General features: G+C 35.3%; 1 protein-coding gene across 10 annotated transcripts in view; it reads right to left on the bottom strand.

Annotated features, from left to right (window-relative positions):
• Positions 1-21,714, bottom strand: part of LOC106456833 (ankyrin-2-like) — a 171,222-nt gene that overhangs the window by 114,524 nt on the left and 34,984 nt on the right. For all 10 annotated transcript variants that reach the window (XM_022383585.1, XM_022393917.1, XM_022382520.1 and 7 more), the window contains exons 14-18: positions 19,412-19,609; positions 19,133-19,231; positions 9,221-9,418; positions 5,896-5,994; positions 3,771-3,954 (exon numbers count right to left, since the gene is read on the bottom strand). In XM_022383585.1, the coding sequence (XP_022239293.1) occupies positions 3,771-3,954; positions 5,896-5,994; positions 9,221-9,418; positions 19,133-19,231; positions 19,412-19,609 (778 nt within the window). The remainder of the gene's footprint in view (positions 1-3,770; positions 3,955-5,895; positions 5,995-9,220; positions 9,419-19,132; positions 19,232-19,411; positions 19,610-21,714) is intronic.

Raw genomic sequence — 21,714 nt, 5'->3', positions numbered from 1 at the left:
AGGCAATCTAACTGAACCTTGCAATGCAACATCTATTCTGTTGGAAGAATCTGTTTGGATTGAGACAGTGGACCTACTACAACAGTCATAACCCATGGAACATGGCAAGCTAGAAAGGTGATAAGATATGACTAGGCCCGAGAAAGGAGGCCCAAAATTCGAAATAAGGAGCCCTAGACCACACACCTCCTTGATGAGGAACATAAGACACCACTGCAGAATAGTCAGAGTGAAGCCTGAGAATTTACTCCTTAAGAAGCCCAGACCATGAGACCTTGCCTGTTGAATAGCAAGAAGGACAAAAACATTGTGTGGGGAATCCTCGTTGTCCATGCATAAACTCTAGAACTCCTGATGGTTGGTATATATACTCCATCTCTGAAGCAAGGCATTCATGAAGAGAATGGAACTCTGGATGAGGTGGCAGTAGAGGAACCCAAATTGTAGTAGCATCTTGACTTAATCCCTCAAGATCAAAGAATGATCCCGACTAAGGAAACTGGGGAAACCAGAAAAGAGATGTGTACCATCATGGTTGCTTAAAGACCAATAAAAGGATTGCCTGTGTAAAGGCACAAAGAATTTGAGTAATGCCCACATTCCCAGAAGAGAAAGAACCATCCATGCAGTGGAAGAAGGAGAGGTGAGTAAGAGTGTGACATCCTATTCTATAGCATTGAGCAGGATGGGAGACAGCTGAGCCCGACTGAAAGATGAAATGAAAAATAAAAATACCCAGAATGATGACATACTGAATTTAAGCAAGAATAGATGTCACAGTCTCCAAAGAGATGCCTGCCTGGTGTGTGCATATTATGTTGGAATGAAGGGAATGAGAAAACTTGTACAATACAGCAAAACCCAAGTTAAGCCTAGATGAGACCAAAGGAAAAAAACCAGGAACTGCAGTACCCAACCCTTATGCACCACAAATGCTGATAGTGGTAGAACTCCACCGCTAAGGCCAAGTGCAGTTAGGAGTGGACTACAACCAAGTTGGACATCTATAATCCCAGTAAAAAAATCAACACAAACGTGCATGCTAACAATGGATCCTGAGAGTGACAGAAAACAAAATGTCCCTAACTGTCCCTTCATGTAACTAAGAAGTAAACCTTCCAGCATGAAGTACAATTTCTGTGTATTGAGAAAAAAAAATTGCTCCCAGACCATTCAGCCATCAATTAAGTTCAGCTCAAAAGCAACTGGGTAAAAGCCCAAAACATCACACACTTGAAGAAAAAGAAATCAAAGGCAGCTTATCCTAAAGTGGCCTCCTTTTGGTTTTCATAAGTCATTTAAAGACCGTAGTAAAGTAAGTCGTTTTGTTAGAGCAAGGCAACTGTGAACCATCCACTGCGTCCACCCTAGGGAATCGAATCCCGGACCCTGGCACTGCAAGTGTGAAACTTTACCAGAAATAATAATTCATGAAGTCATACCATAATCAGCTTGCCAATCTGAAGAAATAAATATTTTTTTTTTAATTATTCTTAATATTATTTTTAAGAAATCAATTAGATAACATGATAACGTTCAAGGTATTTCTGATTGATCGTAATGCTGGGAAATCCATTAGTGATGCTCTGTCGAGAAAAAGTGATAATATTATCTGAATGAGGTGCTTATATACAGTACCAGGATAGAGGGTGCATTGATGTTGGTGGAGAGTATCACAAGACAATTATTGCCAAGGGCAACTGAGTGGGGTATAAAAGACTGAAGCAAGCGAGAAAAAATCAGACTAATGCTTAGAGGGGCAAAGACGAAACCCTGTTGGTTGACTAATAGTGATAGATGGCAGCAGAGGTAAGTATGTTTTGGAATTAACTGTTTGCTGCCATTAATATTTACTGAAACATCACTAAAAAGTGAATTGTTAGAAACAAAGAAAAAAAACATTTTTTTGTCTCATTGCAATATACATTATGGAAAACTTCATCTGAGATGTGGTAGAGATGTAATACCATAAAATGTAAATGTTTTATTTTCTTATTTCTAATTTTCGTAAGTTTCCACTTGCAGTGTTCTCACCTCTGTGTATAACAGTAGTCATTCTCATGTAGTCTGAATCACAACTGCTTGTTTTCTATGGATCACTGTTTTTTAAATAAGCTCAGTTCAGTTATAACTCAGAGCAGTATACCTAACATGAGCTAGCTTGTTCAGCATTCATTGTTTATACACTATTTAAAAAGTAATAAATTATTATAAATAGAAACATTTGATGATGTACCCTATTAACATACACAGATAAAACCATGTAACCATGCATCACATATGAATTAAATTATCTAATTATCTAGCAACAATATGAACATCATTACTTCATACACTAGATAAGCAACTTGCAATTTAAAGTCAGCCTATTTTGCAGTTTGGTATATTTCTTCATAATTTCATTGGAACTCGTCTAGTTTTATGTCGATATTTTTGTGAAAACAAATATAGTATAAGCATTAGAAGATTATGCACTATCTAATATTAAGATTATTAAATATTATGTTATTTTACTGACCCTGATCTGAAAATATAAATACTCCATACTAGGAAACAAAAACCCATACTCAGATGAAAACTGCAAATTCAAGGAATGTCAGCTCTCACTCTTCCAGTTTGGTTGATGATACATAATGTCACATATTAATATAAGTAGAGCTGAAAAGCCTCAGACTACATCATCATAATGAAGCTGTAAACTGTTATTTCAAGTTCACAATTTACTAAAGTGAGATGATTTATTGTAGGTGTAACCCTCAAATGGTTTTTGAGAAATAGCATGTTAATGCTTAGCAAAACACTTTCAAGTGAAACTATTATTACATGTAAGGAATGCACTCATACTTCTAACACATGGTTTTAAGTTGTTTTTTACTTCATTTTCACCTTGCAAAACTTGTGTCAATGTAGAAAGAAACTTAAATAAAGTTGAAATTCAGTTCTGGTCTGTTTTATATCTAGATATGTAATAGTAAGTACAAGAAATACTCTTTTTTATAAAATAAAAAGATAATTAAAAATATTTTATTACAAAAATTATAGTTCTTGTAATAGATTAGCATAATATGCTAAATAACAGTAAAATTACACACTCAAGACTTAACATCAAATAATATGAAATTAGGTACCATAACAACACTCTTTATAAAATTAGTATTGATAAAAATAATTGTAAATTTTTGTATTCACTGAAAAGGTTGAACTTTAATTTAACTTTAAAAACTAACAAACTCTAACTGCATGGTAACATCTGTCTGGTAGTGGATACTGAATCTGCTGATGTACTCTACTAACAAACAGTCCTGCCTTTCTATTATTGGCATGTCATAGCATTTCAAAATGGTCAAGTACTATAACGTGGATTGAGATCATGAGGATGTAGTACAAATTTACTGACAGTAAAGTGTAAAATAAGATACAAAGTTTTCATGATATCATAGTTACTGCCTAGTACTTTATCTTAAACAGAGTTTTCATAAATTAGAAAATAGTTTGGTTGTAGTGTATATTACAGTAAGAAAACATTAGTTACTTAATTACACATTTTCCAAGTTTAACCTGACACTTTAAATTACAGCCTGTCATTTTACATTATGAAAAATGTGTTTTTCTGTGTCTTGCATGTTAACTTTATAAATTTGATAATGCCTTCATCTACTGCAAATTCTGACTTTATCTCAAATGTAATGCTTTTAACCCATGGGACTACATAAAAATATGTAGCTGATTTCTAAACAATTAATTACAAAATATATATCCATACAACCAACCTCCTTCATCCTCAGAGTCACTCATGAAGGACTCCTGCATAATCTCAGGTGCTACAACTTTGTACTTCTCTTCTGCCACTGTAGTTGTGATTGGGATGATAGAATTTTCTGTTACCACCTTCAATGTTTCCACAACTGAGATATAACCAAGACGTTTGGCAATAGCCAATGCAGTCTGTCCTTCCTATAAAGTATAAAAAAACAAACTTTCTTATTAGTACACAAAATAATAATACATTATTACATATATGGAATGTACTTATACTTCTAAAACAGAGCTTTAAAGTGTTTTTTTTATCTCACATTGTGAAGCTTGTCTTAAAGTATGAATATTAGGGTGGCCCTTATTTTCTAACTTCCAACTTTTTAGTGGGGCACCCCAGAGATTTGTGAGGATTAGTGAAAAACTAGTCTGGACCAATTTTTAGCACAACACATTCAAAATTAAAGGTTGTTACCAAAATTCCATGTTTTATCTCATGCTCTCTTGATGTTCTACTCCAGACTCAGCAACTCAGAGATGACTATAAGGAACTCTTGGAGTTGGTAATGATCTTTCTCTGAGGGATGCTGCTTTCAGGAGTTTGGTTGATTACTCCAAAAGTGATGCATCATGTCAAGTGAATGGCAAAAGCTACCTACACTCTCAAAGTCTTCAATTTCCAAGGCTAGTTTAACCTCATGGTCAGAGAGAAGGTGGCAATGCAAAAAATTTGCATATTCATGTCCATCATTTACATCAATGTATGGTATGAAGCCCATTTCCCATAGTCTCCTCCAAGGAATGACCTGCAACTCATTCCAGATCTTCGAGCTTACTAGATCTCAGATCTACAGGTGACCAACACCACACTGAAGAAGTTCATTCACCATCTTTGATATTTATCTGAGAAGCTTGTCACTCTCGCCTTCTTCAATGACAATGTACCAATGGAGAGCAAGCATCATATGTCCTACCTCTCGAGAACCACAGGATTGAGGACTGGGAGAACAGAGCAACAGTCGAAAAGAAGGACTTGGAGAAAATGGCCAACAGATTCCAATGTTTTGAAATCATTTGCATCAGAGGATTCCCCTCCAAGGATCCAAACAAATGGGAACAAAAAAACGAGGACCAACAACAGTACCTTCTTTTAGTGGTCAGGGAGCACAGGAAGAAATTCCTTGATGTAAAGAAATGCACCATCATGAAAGCTGTAGAAGCAAATGTTGTTTGATTCTGTAATATGGGAGCATACTACCAGCTTCAAGCAATTCATTTTTCTATAGTAAATTTGTTTTTTCCTTCCTCTTCCTCAAATGTTTCAGAGAAATTTGCATCATGTATGCAGCTTTTTGTTTGTTTGGGTAGCTCATTGTTTGTGTGATGCACACTGTACAGCACAGCATCAAAGGGGGAAAGAGATTTCAAGGGCCAGTAGCAACCCCTTAACATTCTTTGATTCTCTTAAAGTTTTATCAACTTTAGTTTCTGGTCAAACCTTATAAAAGTATGGGGTACCCCACAATAAGTTATTGCTTTTGATTTTTACCCACTGGATAAAGGCCACCCTAAATGAATATACTAAAAAATGTGTAAAATTGGATATAAAATTTTCAAATTAATTCTAATTAGTTCTAATTAATTACAAATATAGCTTGGCTGTATTGTATATTACATTAAGAAAACATTAATTACTTGATCATGGATTTTCCAACTTGACAGTTTAGTAACCAACCTTATTCCTTCATACTTTGAAAATATAAAATGTATTCTGAAAATACTTAGCAAAAATGTATCAAATAGCAAGTACAAATTTCATGTTACAGCATATTTAAATTAGTTGATTCAGAGCAGAGTTTCTCCAATACATTACATCCATGTAAATCTGTTAGGAACATACCAGTCTAAACAAAATTTAAAGACATCAAAATCTATGTTTTAATTAAAGTACCATTTGATTGAGTACTTGCTAAAATGTATGAAATGAACCATAACAAAACAATCATAGACAAAATTTGGTAATGTACAACATGTGTGTAAATGTCACAGGTCATTTTCTAAATGAAGTTAATACTATTATATAAAATAGGATCAAGAGTGTTTCTACATGCAAAATGTCTAATTAACTATATTAATACTTACATTAGTCAATACATTTGGAGAGGCTTTATGTTCCAGCAGAAGATTGATGATTAAAGCATGTCCTTGTTGTGCTGCTTGATGAAGAGGTGTGTACCCATGCTAAGAAATGGAGTAAAATATTTCAAACAAGATAAACTTAGAATGAGATAACTGATGAAAATCTAATACACCTATCCCTCAATACATGAAATAGATGTGTTCTTAAAAAGTTGTCCTTATTATTGAAATTCTACAAGGAAATCCATTTTTCCATAGATTCCCATTATATAATTAGAGATGCTTTTTACGGAAAAAGTTTCAGCTTGAAGACATAATATAAAAACACTTAAGAACATAGAAAACCTGTTTTTAACACGTATTCAATATAAATTCAATATTGCTATGATAAGATATTATTATTACTTAAAATAAAATAAAAATGTTAATACATAATATTTAACAGTTACTACAGACTGTGGTTATCGCTGTGTGAGGTGGTTTTCAGGGAGATGCAGGGGAGTAACTGGGAGGGAGAGGGAGGAGCAATAGGTTCCTCTGCCTCACCCTCTGAGTCATCTTTTTCAGCTGCAAGCAATGTTACCAACAAAGGAGCACTTTTCATCTTGCTTAGTTTGCTAATAAAGGGACTTTTTCTGAGAAATATGTCCACAGCTAGCTGCTTTGAATGCTTCTTTTTTCTTTATACAGCTTTTTATAACAGTGGATATCATCATTTACTCTTCTGGAAAGCTTAAGGCTATGTTCACAGTTTGGATCATTATCAGAAAGAACTTGCAAACCTGTTTCAAAATGTGAAAAAGCTTCATTTGTTTTGTATTCAACTGATAAGAAGTGGAACAATCTCACTGTTATCCACATCACACTCTTATTCCAGCTGCATCAGTTCCTCATTCATAAAGTCTTCTCCATGAGAGTCCACCACATCTGCTTCCATGACGTTTTCAAAGCCTACATCATTTGCAAGGATCACAATGTTTTCACAAATTTCTGGGATAGTTTCTGGTTGGGCAAAACCAGCAATATCATGGACACACTCAAGCCATAGTTTCCTCTACTGATGCATGAACTTCCTTCACTACTTGATGTTGTTGTTTACAGTGTTCATAATGTTATAGTTTTGCCAAAACTGCCTAATTGTAGGCTTCTCCTCCCAATCAGTTTCTTTTTGCATTGATTTTAAGGCTATCAAAGATCAGTTAATATTTCTTCTGGAAGGCAATGCTGAGAGCAATTTAAAGTTGAAGCCCTTATTGGTTTATCATTCAAAAACCCCAGGGTTATGAAGGGCTACTCCAAGCTGAATCTATGTGTGATTTGGCATTCAAACTGGAAGGCTTGAGTAATTTTGCAAATTTTTCACAAGTGGTTCACTAATTGTTTTTGCTCTGCTGTGGGATAGTACTGTACCAAAAAGAACCTTGCTAAAAGTCTTTGCTGACCTTAGATAATGCCTCAGGCATTTGAGTGATCTGTCTGATAATGTGAGGGTAAGGTACCTCCTTAAAAACATGACAGCTTTGCTCCAGCCCATGGATCATTTTGTGATAGTCATCACTTATTACTTGAGAAAAACCTTTTGCTAACTTATACTTCTCTTCCGTAAAAATAAATGTACTATCTGACACACACTTCCAATAAAATCCTGTCTTGTTTACAATAAACACATGTTGCAGTGTGTACCCACCCTCTTTGATTATTTTCTTCAGTACATCAGGATACTTATTAGCCACCTCTGTATCAGCATTGAGAGCTTCATCACTTATTTTAATATTATGCAAACCATGACACTTTTTTCAATCTCTCAAACCATCATTTACTAGTTCTATTATAAAAGTTGCAATTACAGAGCTTGTTCTTTGTTCACTCTTTTACTTCTCATACAAACTTTTCACTTTCTCCTGAATAATCATAGTGTTTATCAACAAATTACATTTAAGTCTATGTTTTTCATTACATCACCTTTATGGTGAGTCAGTTTCATAGTGCTTAAAGGTGTAACAGTTAGAGACTGGCTTTTATTTTGTCTTTATTATAACATATTGTTCCCATTGTAGACAGAGCAAGTCCTAATGCTTTCAAAAGTTAGTTAAATTTTCCACCCACTTCAGACCACTTTAACACATCTAATATCACTTCTAAGGTAATTGATTTATGGTCTCTTTTTGCACCTCTACTATCACTAGCACTTAACGCCCTTTTTCCAGTCATATTTACATACTATTACTGTAGTTATAACTTTAAACAAGGGTGAAACACAGTCACAAGCAAGATCCACACAAGAGTGCCCACAGGAAAAACAGGCGTTCTGGAGCAAAGCAAAGCAGAATGAAGAGGTATGAAATGCCCACAAAGACAAACAATGTACCATGCAGTGCACGGAATAGAACATTACCCAGTCGTTCAATTTTGGCTATCATACTATATTTTAAGAGAAGTTTGTGGATATGTGGGTGTGTTTGTTTGTCTGCTAATTCTTTCTAGGCTTTTGCATTCAGACATGTCAAATATGGTTTTAATCAACTAGGAATGGTGCTAGATGTGTCAACAAGAAGATTTGTTTTCATTAAAATGCACAGATTTCATAACTCCATTCATGGCTAGCTATACACTAGTCAGTAGGAGTGGCTGCTAGTGGTACTGATGGGATTTACAGTCTATGTATACATTCTTTATACACACTTTCAAGGCAGACACAGTTATACTAAGTGAGAATGTTTTGTTAAGTCACATGTTATTTTGAAGAAAAATCAACACGATTATATTTATAATTGTTAAAAATTTCATTTCTAAACCATATATTTGCTATAACAATAATCAGGCACAATAGAAAATAAAAGATCAAAAAAATGTTATAATCGCATGTAGAAAAAAACACAATAAAATGGACTAACAATTTTATTGACTATTTACAAACAATAACCATAGAGGCAAGGTAATAAGATTAATAATCTAATTGTGTGTGAAGCAAGAACAATAAAATTTTATAGCAAAAAACTCTCACCATGGATCACACATGTTCATTGGCTAGTAAAATTTAAACTTTATATGTTAGAGATTCAAAATTCCATAAAAATGAATTTTAGCCTTCTATATAACGAATTGATTCCCTCACCTATAAGTTCCATTATAATGGTATACTTTTTATAGATTTACATGGTATTTGCATAAACTTTTATTATACAAATTTTTGTTTTCCAAAATGGTTTAATAAAGTTGAACTTTCCAGTGACAAGTCAATAATAATGATATTTGATAATCTTATTCAAACAGAATTCTTGAACCAAATTATAAAAATAGTCGTATCTAACTAACACTGTCGACTTACCGAATTAACAGAGGTCACATTAGTATGATGTTGAAGCAAGAACCTAACCATGTTGACTTGACCAAAGTGACAAGCTATATGTAATGGAGAGTATCCAGCATTCGTTTCTGAATCAACAGTAGCATCATTTTTCACTAAAATTGCTGCAATATTCACAAGATCTTCTTGAGCACACAGATGGAGAGGAGTAAGGCCATTCTGAAAATACAAAATTTTAATAAATCAAAAAACTGTACATATTAAAAAAGGTTACCTAAATTTTTCAAATAAAAAATATTGAGCCAAAAAGAGTATTTCATTCAAAAATTACAGTCTTTTTAAATGTGTATTTAAATAGAGTACATTTCTACAATCAAAGTAATCAAGTTTAAAAATTCTAATAACATGTTTGTTGCATCCTTTTAGTAGTTTTAGCAAACAACCTTATTCCTTCAGAGAAAAGTCTGCTTTATGGCTTTCAGCTCCATCTTTTTTGCTGCTTGTGGAAGTTAGAATGATCAATAAGCCTTATGCAGAATGTTATTGCTCAATGCCACAATAAATGTCCAACCAGCTCTGTTGCTACCTGTAGTATAGGAATAATCTGTGGCTATGATGACTGCCTATCACAGTCTTTAAACAGGTACTGATAAGCATTTTGTAAGGTTTTTTTCAATCTTTTCCAGCTGTATAGTGCTCATACTGATCATTGGTAGCTAATAATCCAAGATGGAATGGATATGGCTTTGGTAGGGGATAAACAAGTGATGTTTCTCAACTCTCTTTCCTACTGTAACTTTCAATGCATTGATAACTTTCGTAGGTCTAGTTATCATGGTGTTAATGGTAAATTTGAGTTATCTGTCAAAGATTACCACCAGATATTTTGGTGTTCCTTCTAGAGGAATAGTATTGCCTGCAAAGGATGGTGATGGTTTTTCTCATCAGCAGGTGTGTTGTTGTTGAGTGTATAGAACGTGGCTATGGCTTTGGTAGGACTGATGACCATTCCTGTATCATTGCATTTGTTCTCCCTGCTAAGAGATCATTACATCTTCCTTTCAAGTTCAGCTTTGCTAGAGCCTCTACAGTACACCAGAATGAGATCAGCAAATGTTAGATCACAGCATCTTGTTGATCTGTTAAGGCTGGCTAGATCTATGGTGTAGATGTTGAAGAGGACTGGCAAGAAGGGTGATTCTTGAGATAGACCAGTGTTAATGGTGATCTAGTCTAATTGCTAGCTTCTGTGCTTCATGATGCATTTTCTGATAGTTAGTGTCCCATTTTACACATTACACTGATGCCTCTTCTGAGCACTTTTTCATCAAAAATGAGCAACTGGACTCTATTGGAGGCATCTTCCAGAGCTAAAACTACTATAATGGAATTCTTACCATCTTTAAGGCCTTCAAATGTATTAGATGCAAAATTAGCAGCAATAATTCAGGTTTCTCTTCCACTGTAGTAACCACCAAAGTATGATGGCAGTACCAGTTCATTCTTATAAGCATGCTGCCATCAAATATATTCCCAATGCAGGATTTGACTCTTTTAACTCTAGGTTTTAACTGATCACCTACATTAAAATTTATATTTTAAAAACTAATTGTTCTAATAGAATGAAATTTCACCTGAGGTAGATTGATAAATATATGTTTTACCCAGAAACATTTGTACAAGATGCAGGGTGTTTCAAAAATTGTTACAAAAGTTGTTAAATATGCTTTCTATTGCTATCAATCAGCACATCATGGCTATCTCTAAATGAAGCAACTGCAAGAATTATCTGTTATAGATAGTGTTCATGATCCATGTAATATTCTTCACACTGAAACATTCTACTCAAACAACCTATCATGTACTGCTGAAGGAAAAAAGAAAGAAGAGAAATACAAGCAGTGCTAATTAATAAGAAAAGCAATTTATTTATGTAATATGATATGGTTTCAAAACACCTTGATTCTCAGTGTGCATATGATTAAATCTTAATCCCATAGGGCAAGTAGTTTCTAAGGTATAATCATTTTAGATTTGTTTGTTTGTTTTTTTCTTATAATCATCCTGTATATCTCGTTAGACTTTATGATCATAGTTATTTATGAAAATTGTTTCCCACATTGTATTTGAGAACATAAAGAAAACTAAATGTGAACATTCATGTGAAGGTTTACTAAACAGGCTTATGACAAAGCAATTCTGTGTAGTTAAGTAACATTTTCTGCACAAATATATATATCACACAGGTCAGGTTTCTAATAGGAATGATGTCTGATGCTATTCCTTTCAAAACAAACATATATTTAATTGAATGCTCTAGCTCACATATACAGAGGGTAAATCATATGTATAATTTATGAGAATGATTTGCATATGTTGTAATTAAAGCCAAAAGCTTTAAATTATGACACTTATAATAATAAATTATTGAGTTTTAGTATATATTTTTCAGAAATATACAATCAGTGAACTTACTTTTAAAGATAGATTTTAGTTTTCAAGCTCCGTGCAATTTGAAGTTAAAAAATATGTATGATCAGATTGATTTGAGTTCAGAAATTTTGCCCTCAGATACAGCAAGTGGTCTTTCTATATGTTTTTCTATTTTGATGTCATTCGTATCTAAAACACGTGTTTAATGCAACAATTTATTATCGAGTACATGGATTTAGTACAGGATCTATGCTTGCATCTGCTATGATCTTATCTTCAAATATAGCAAGTGGCCTTTCTAAATGTGTCTCTAAGTTGATGTCATTTGCAGCTAATATATCACATTTTGTGTTTCATGGAACAATTTATGATCAAGTAGATGGATTTAGTACGGGATATATCCCTGCATCTATTATGACTTTATCTTCAGTTACAGCAAGTAGACTTTCTATATATATTTCTAAGCTGATATCATTTGTAGCTAAAAGATTATATTTTGTGTCTAATGGTAAAATTTATGATCAAGTAGATGGAGCTAGAATGGTATCTATGCTTGCATCTGCTATGACTAATTTTTTTTATAGATTTCGTTAAAAAAAACGATGAGTGACAAAATGTACCATTAAACTTAAGTCACTTTACAAGAAGAAGATACATAAATAATACATTTACTAGTTTTCAGCTACAAAGTTATGTTGGTAATTTTTAAATATTTGAATAATAAGCATCTAAATGCAGAATTTTACTGCAAATGAACAGGAACCTATTTTACCATTTTTAAATATAATAGTATATCATAAACAAGGTAGTTCCAATATGATACCTTACCTCCTCTCATGTAATAGCTTTTCTCGTTCAGTGCTGCACTCTATATCAATGCACTTTTTTTGTTCGTCACTGGCTTTGATACTCTCACCTACCCCATGTGTTGAACATGGTATAACTGTGCTGTAGCATGCAACAACCCTCCACCAATAGGAGTGCAACACACCCTCCTGGCACAACTGGCTCTCTTTATACTGTAAAACTCAATCTTCAATTCTTGATTTGGTACTGTAGCATGAAGACATGTTTAAATTTCACTTGTGTTTAATTTAGAATTTTTACTTTTTCAATTTCTTCATGAACTTAGTTGTTTCTGATTTTGTTTTATGTACAGTTTAACTTGAGTTAGTGTAGATTGTTCCTTTTGTTCCCACTCGCAGTTGAATTATAAATTCCGAATTTCAAATCACTACAACTAAAACAGTAGTTAACACTACTACTATATCTCAACCTGCAGTTTCTCTGGCTTCAAGGTCCACATTTTGGGCTGAGAAGGATTCAGTTTTAATACATCGTGAATTAGAGTCCATTATGCATCCTGCGGTGTCTCCTGATCCCAAACCAGATATTTCTTTTCCTGGTGAACCTGTACAAGAAGATGACCATTTGGATAGCCTCTTTCCTCCTTCTTCCTTTGCCATGCAATCCCATTTTCCACCTGTGGATGCTGATGTGTCTTATAACTCCTTTCCTTCCCTATCACATTCTGCCCCTCCCTCTGACTAACTGGTTTTCTCTCCTCTTCAGATAGTAAAGTCCATGCTGACCAGTTTGTAGCACAGTTGCATTCTGGGGGTCAGCATGCCTCATCCCCTTAGAACCTTAGATAATTATGCTTTGGTGTATCATCATTTGGATTTTCCACTTCTTCACTCTCACATATTAGTCTTTGATCTAGGTGTTTGGTTCTGATCCTGATACCTTGTGAGGTTTACTCAAGCTCAATTTTCCCACCTCCCTTTGTCTCTCTCCACCCTTCTGAGATACCTCTCCTCTATCCATCTGCTGTCCAAGGCTATCCAACACTCACATGCAGGGTTAACAGAGAATGTGTATTCCAGATTGGGGTGCTTGTCTTCTTCAGCTCTTTCCTTTCAAACATGGCTCATCTGTTGTTGAGATCTCCTGGGTAGGGACACACTGTTAACTAATGTGTTCCTACCTGTGTCTTATTTACAGGACATCTGAATGGCCAATGTTTATGTAGATCAGTTTTTGGAGATTTTGCTGGTGTTTTAGAGTGTCAACAACATTCCTCTCTTTCATCCTCAGTCTCTCACCTAGTGAAGACTTTGCCTGATCCTGTTCCCCTTTCCTGTCCTCCTTTTTCTACCCTTTTGCCTATTCCTCTTTCCTGGGTCTTAGTAGATGGCAGCCAAATTTCTCATCACTGGTCTCCCCCACCACCAATAGTACTGGTGACTATCCCATAGGTTCTGGTATGGTCAGAGCACATTTGGCCAAGTTGGGATGCTTCAGGAATTGTTAGAAGGTATTTCTCTTCATTTTCTCAACCTCCTCACTAATCCTTACATCTCATCCCTTTCTCCCTCCTTGGGATCCTATTTCTTGCCAGCATCTCTTTGAAACAGTTCAGACTCTTCTTCTCTAGGATGCTATAGAACCTTTCAGTCAATCTTCTCCAGGATGCTATTCCAGGTTGTTCATAGTTCCCAAGAAGACCTGGGACTGGTGTCCTTTTATAGATCTTTCATGTCTCAACCGTTTTCTCAACCTTCCTCACTTCACTATGGAGTCCTTCTTCACACTTTGGTGGGCATTTACTTTGGATCTTTGGATGACTAAGATGAATGTTGCGGATGCATAATTTCACATCTTTATTTCCCCAACATCCAGATATTACTTTCAAGTTTATCAATTCCATGCTTTGCTATTTGGTCTGGTGTTTGCACCCTATGTGTTTTGTCGGGTAGTCAGAGCCTTTGCTCAAATTATTCATTCTTATGGTCTGCAGTTCCACTGTTACATGATCAAATGACTGTTGTTAGCTCCATCTCTTCAGACATCTCACAAGTACACTCAGTTGCTTCTTCAAGAGGCAGCTCAAGTAGTTTGGCTTATGAAACTGGAGAAATCTTTTCTTCTTCTGAACCATTACCTTATCCACTTGAAGGTGTTTATAATCTCCTTTCTCAGTCAAGCCTAGACTTCTCCACTTTGTTTGCAAGTGATAAAGCTATTAGTTTTCAAGGCTCAATCCTCTCCTTCTCTTACTGCATGCATTGTTCTCTCTCTTTTGAGTATCTGGGCTTCCATGGAACCCTCATTCCCTTTGGTCGTACTCATATGCCCACCCTTCATTGGATGTTGCACAATCAGTGGAATCTTGATCAGGATCCCCTGGACTCTGTTATCCTTCTTCCTCCCTCACTGCACATCGATGTAGCCTGGTGGCTCAAGAGAAACAACACCATGACAGGTGTTCCTCTTCCACCTCCCCATCCAGAATTGCATCTTTCTACAATTAATTCTCTGAGAGGTTGGAAAGTGATTATGGATCCACAGGAAATTGTGGGTTGTTGGTCTTTAGTCGAATCAGCTATGAACATCAATATACTAGAGCTTCTTGCTGTTTGTTGGGTTCTGGATCATTTCCTGCCCTTAATACGATGATCCATTCAAACAATTCAACCATTATCTCATATATCAATTGACAAGGTAAACCATTTCATATTTGCTTTGTTTCTAGACATTAGAACTCCTATTCTGGTCCCATTCACATTGCACACACCTACTGGCAGGTCATGTTCTGGATGCTCTAAATCTTGTAGTTCCTCAATTCTCAGGTGATTCAGTGGTTGTGCGACCAGTGTAGTACTCCTGTTCTGGATGCATTTGCCATCCATCTCAATTCCAAGCTACCCCTTTTTGGTCCTCAATTCCATATCCTTTGGCTTTGGTGATAGATGCATTCTGTTAGGATTGGTTACACCTTTACCTTTATCTCTATACACCTCTCCCTCTTCCTTGAGTTTTATCCATTATCCATTCACTGCATGTCAGATCCTTCTCGTAGCACCTTTTTGGCTTCCTCAACCTTGGTATTCAGTTCTTACACACTTTCTACTTTGACAACCTCAGTCACCAGTGTATCATCCCAATGTTGCCATGCTCTAGCTAAATGTTTGCCATTTGTCTAGTCCATTGCAAGGTGGTCAGGACTCTCCACAGGAGTAGCTGTCATTCTTTCCCATTTTGTCCAACCTTCCTCCTTAATGGTGTATCAGAGAAAATTGCATGTTTTTTTGCCAGTGGTATCTGAGCTATGGTTACCTCCCTTCCTATCCTACTGTTCCTCATATCTCTGAATTTTTTTACCTGGCTGTTCAATAATGATTCTTATCTGTCTACCATTACTGGACATAGAGTAGATTTGTCCAATACCTTCGGTTTCTTCCATTCCTGTCACGTTTTTCCTCTCCGGTCCTCTCTCTCTTTGTTTCTTTCTTTTCATCTCCTTTGTCCTCCTCATACTATGCCCCATCCTGATTGGGACTTCAATATCATTCTCCATGCCCTTACCCAACCTCCTTTCGAACCCTTGGTTATCTGTTCCTTGTACCATTTGTCACTCAAGACCTCTTTTTTGCTACTTTTTGCCCGTGGTTGTTGTCAGTCAGATGTTTTCATTCTTGATGTATCACTTGTTCTTTACACCATACCTATCCAGTATCTGTGTCACAGTTTTTCCTAAGACATTGGCAGCTCGTGAAGGTGATGTCACATTCACACCTATTTCCTTACCTTCCATTTCCCATTTGTATTCCTGCTCTGAACTGAATAGTTTTCACTGTCCTGTTAGTGCTCTCTAGTGCTATATTGCTCACGCAGCTTCTTCCATGGTTCCCATTCCTGTTTGTGTATCCATTGGAACCCTTCCTCTCACCATGATATTTCCCCCTACCACCCTTATGGGATGGATTCACCAGCTTATCAAGCTGGCTTATTCTTCCTTGCCTTCCAATTCCCAACGTCGTTTCCAAGTATACTCTCATAAGGTCTGGCACCTCTCCCTTTTACTGGTTGCTCATTTCCAATATCCATTGGAGGAAATTATTTGGGCTGGTATGTGGACCACATCAAACACTTTGATCTCCTATTACCTTCATCAGGTTACCATCTCCTTCTCATCAGGATACCAAATGCCACCAGTTGCCATTCTCCATACCTCAGTTACACTGTGAGTGGATAAGTTTATATTTCTTTATTTCCTATTCAAGGTCGCTCTTTTACATTTTGGATCCTGCTCTTTGGTGAGTGGTGCCTGTCCAGGTATACTAATCCATAAATCCACAGTGTATGGCCTTTCAGATCTATAATGTTCCCTGTTGAGATGGGGTGTTCCATAATACTACTAGTAGGTTCCTCCTTGCGGTGTTTTGCATCATAACTACATTTGTCCCTAACTGTACCAACTCACGAACTATCATGAGTAAAGCAGTGTTGGAATAGCTGCCCATCCCCTATTCCTGATTGAATAAATCAGGACTGACCTGCTTTTGAAAATAGGGTTTCATGGTCACCCATTGCACTTTCTCTAGTGTTGTGTTTCTCCAGACTCCCCACCACATTTTCCTTCCTCTTCGTGTGGAGTAATGGTGTTCTTGCCACTTAACAGTTCCTAGCCACTGGAGTAGTGGACCATGGATGCATCCCCCTGAGTGTGCTCAATCCCATTCACTTGAGAATAGGATAGTGGTGTTTTGTTGGTGTAGATAGTGTGAACTCTTCTCCTACTACAAACTGGAAGAAAAATACCCAATATCACCTGGTTATGGACTGGAGATGATTCACCAAAATGGAGGTGAAAACAGTAGGGACCCTCCTCCTACTGTGGACTGGACAATAAATACCTGATGCCACCTGGTTTTGGACTGGAGTTGACCCACTGTATAAGGTCTGACATGCCTTAGCCACTGACACCATTTGGCGATTCCAATTATTCATTATATGTGCATCTTTTCCATCTGATTTCATGACATGTATCTTCATAGCAGGCAAAGAGTATACCCGGTACAGATATGGTGCAATCTTCAAGTGGTGTGTCCCTAATGGGTGTTCATCTATGAAAACTTTGCACTGTTCCTTCCACCAGTTCAATGTAGGATTCTAACTATTATGTGAATGGAAGTAAGGTATCGTATTAGGAGTTATAATTTTCCTAAACTGAAATGTATTTCTGATAGATACCTTTTCTCACACTTCCCACCCTGCCTCCCCACTTCTGATGCTTCTTTTTTGACTCATCTCGAAGTGAAGGTTGGGTTTTACAGTATAGAGGTAGCAAGCTGTACCAGGAGGGTTTATCACCCTCCTATTGGTGGAGGGTTGTTGCATGCTTATTTGCATGCTACAGTGTAGCTGAACCACATTAAATACATGGGATAGGTGGGAGTATCAAGGCTAATGGAAAGTGTGCATATAGAGGGCAGCACTGAATCAGAAAAGCTATTATGTGAATAGAGGTAAGTGTCTATTGGAAATACATTTTCAGTTTAGGAAACTTACAACTTCTGAAGTAAGCACATATCGTATAACAAATTTATAAGGACTTTAAACCTATTTTAATAGTTTTGTTTCTAAAGCATTTAAGAGGATTTTGAATCAATTATTAATAATGTTTGTATGATTCTAAACAATAGTTCTATGTCACATGAATAACAGTCCATATTAAATAATTTTTTAATTGTAGTGAGCTTGAAAGTAATATCGCTGAAATGTTAACTGTACTGACTACTCCTAAAGTTTTGAAGTTTAATGTAGCAAAGAAACTAATAATAGGAAGACCATATATAGGACAACAGGATAAAAAAAATGGTTTTCATACAGGGCAGGGTTTATTCACAAACAGAAATATGATGTTCAGTTAAGTCTATTACAAGAATAATGCATTGATTTTGTAATAAAGTCTTGATACCTAAGAATATGATAGTTTGACATGTACAATTTGTATGTCTGCTTGTAGAGAGGAGTTATGTGAGTTCGACCATTACATGATTATAGACTCATATAAAGTAACATAATTCTGAAAAATCTGAGAATTTATCAAGCTAGCTAGTATAATGACATGTTACATTACTATTACTTGTGAAAACTTAATAAATATTGATTAAGCTGAGGATAAATAGTATAATTAAGCTAAGTAAGAACAGTATAACTAAGCTGAGGATGAACAGTATACTTAAGCCAAGAATGAATGATATAATTAAGCTGAGGATGAAGACCAATTAAGAATTCTTAATTCAAAGTTGAACAGATGCAGAACTTGAGCCAATAATAAACTATCAAAATCTGGCAACATGACTTTTTCTCAAGCTGTACGATGTTCATTTATATTTCTAATACCAATTTATTTTTACCTTTGACAATTACATATAGAGTGAAAGATGTCTGACAAGTTTATTTAAAGATACATTATCAAGGTTGGTCTCATCATCCTTCATAAAGGCTTACAGAAAATTGCAGAATTAGTCAAAGTGAATATAATCATGACCATCATGCTGTGCATAATCAGTAATGTAGGAGAAGTTTCAATGCCAGCAAAGGAATTAACCTTCAATAAATGTAACTTCTGTAAACATCTAAAGAATTCATTTTTTTAATTAATCATTTAGAAAATAATAAATAATCTCCTAGATAAAAGAAAACACTTACCTTAGCTCTCGCATTCACGTCAGCATAGTGCTCAGTTAATAGTGTTGTCATATCTGTGTGTCCTTCCTGTGAAGCTAGGTGAAGTGGTGTAAATCCAGTCTGAACCAAATTAACATTCCCATTATCAAACTGAGATCATACACAACTGGAAAAAATTCTCATGTTAACTCAAACTAATTTGATAGTTTAGTATAAACTATTACATTTAGTTTAGCTACTTAATGAAAAGAGACAAAAACAAGACATTTACATATCTTTGTATATGTTATAATTAATTACCTTAGTTTCTGCATTGGCTTTGGCTCCATATTCCAACAGCGTTGTAGCAATATCCATCTGGCTGTGCTTAGCAGCAATATGGAGTGAGGTGTAGCCATTCTTTGCAGCAGCATGAGGAGATGCTCCATTTTCAAGTAACAAAAGTGCTACATTGACATGATCATAATGTGTTGCCACATGTAATGGAGTTACACCATTCTGTTTAAAATATAATGAAACAGCCTTTACAACCTGTTTGTGTTTTAACCACATTTCTTTTAAATTTGTGGGAAACTGGATTAAATAATTAACACCAACCCATTAGCTGTATTTTCCATTTGGATTTATCATTACTAATTTATGCTGATACCCCAAGTTTAGATTTACTTAAATTAACCAAGGTGACATATAAACTACTGTTTCCGTATATGTTATTGATTCAACAAATAACAATACTGTATATATGTAATTTAGTTTTGGATATAAAGCGAGATCTGCAATACCTTTTCATGCCAGTACAATGTCAAATTTACAAGTGTAAAAACTTTTTAAATAAAAAGTAGGAATGGGAAGGATAACATTACAACACTTTGTGGTTTTTGACATGGTGCAATCTCAAAGTGTGTTTTGCCATTGTTCCACCCATTCCTATTTCATATGCTTTTTGTAAATTGGTAATTTTTCAAACTAAATGAAAGGTGTATATAGCTAAATTTCTCTGTTGTAAACGTTGTTTATGCAACCAAGTACAGATATATGTATGTAATTAAATTATATAACCCTAACAAATTGCATGACATCATAAAAGGGTTTTTGATGTCAAAAATGAGACAGGAAGCTTCAATAGTCATATTTTGCTTATGGGAGACATTATAGCTATCTGACTGGTAAGGGGTGGGCCAAAAGAATAGTATCAAAACCACTGATTTAAAAAAAAATTAAATTTGTTGAGTATTTAGAAAGGATTAGCTACTGATAACACTCAAATCAAGTCTATAATTGGATCAAAGTTCAAGGTAAAACACAAAGTAGGAATGGGTAGAACAATGACTACACCCACTATGAGGTTGCACATGTCAAAAGTCACCAAGTCTTGTAATGTTATCCCACTAATTCCTACCTTGTTTCTTTACTTTTTGGTGCTCCCATTTCTAGTCCCTAATTTTTTTATTTCAAACCTTTTCACACTTTTTTCATGGCTTTTTTTCAGTACTAAGTCTCTAGAGTGACTGAGCACTAGGCCTATCCTTCTCTTAGCTTTTCTTAGAGCTATCTCTCAACATTTCCTGACTTTTGTTGATATCTTTGCTATAGTTTTTCTTCCATCGAGTCAGGGTGACAGCCCTTTTTTTTGGCTTGATTAAAGGCAAAGGCTTGTTTCGTATATTCAACATTACTGTTTCTAACCTTATCTCTATTCTTGCAGTAATGCTCTCTTCACTGGGACAAAAACTTTTCAAAGTTATTAACACAAGATGTTCTCCTTTTCTCTCGTTTTTGTTTCATTGAAAGGCATATTTTAAAAATTGCACTGTTTCAAGTACAACCTTAAATGTCAATACAAAGATAAATTACCCAACTTATTGTTCTTGTTTTTACTCCAGAGTGCTCGAGCAAAGCTATGTCAGACTTCGGCAGTTGTAGCATTCATCCTCACATAGGATATTCATATTTTATGCAGCAACTGCTATGATAGAATTGCTTTGTCCAACACAGAACTCTCAAGTGAGAGGTATATAACTGAAAACTTAACTTTAAAAGGTTAGATCACAGTTAGAACCTAGATCTAGAGAATCTATGTTGTCCACGTTTTTATATCTAGCTGATACAGATGCAGGCTGATCATGTAGCACATGCCCTTAAGCAATCATGCACACACACACGTGATATGATGGTGGGTTGTTACTTGGTAACTCACAGAACATGCTCATAATAATAGAATATGGCTACTAGTGCATTGTTAGCTCGTTAATAGTGTTGCAAAATGGTTATTGTTATTACCGTATTTTTCGGTGTATAAGATGCACTTTTTTACCCCAAAATTTGATGTCAAAATCTGCTTGCGTCCTAAACACCGAAGGTATGAGTAATATATATATATGTATATATATGATATACACAACCATGTGTAAATATATTTAAATAGGCATGCATAGTTTAGTTCAACTGAATTTGTTAAAAACATAACTATTTATAATGCTCCCTAAATAATAAAAAAAATAAATTACAGTGAAAGCAATGAAGATTTTGTAGGATTTGACCCAAACTAATTAACAGTAAACCTTTTTTTGATTTACGGTATTTTCTTATTTTGACGTTTTGAG

Source organism: Limulus polyphemus, unplaced genomic scaffold (assembly GCF_000517525.1).
Source record: "Limulus polyphemus unplaced genomic scaffold, Limulus_polyphemus-2.1.2 Scaffold0, whole genome shotgun sequence".
Taxonomy (NCBI): Eukaryota; Metazoa; Arthropoda; class Merostomata; order Xiphosura; family Limulidae; genus Limulus; species Limulus polyphemus.
The sequence above is the reverse complement of the archived record's forward strand: the minus strand, read 5'-3'. Positions and strand labels throughout refer to the sequence as shown.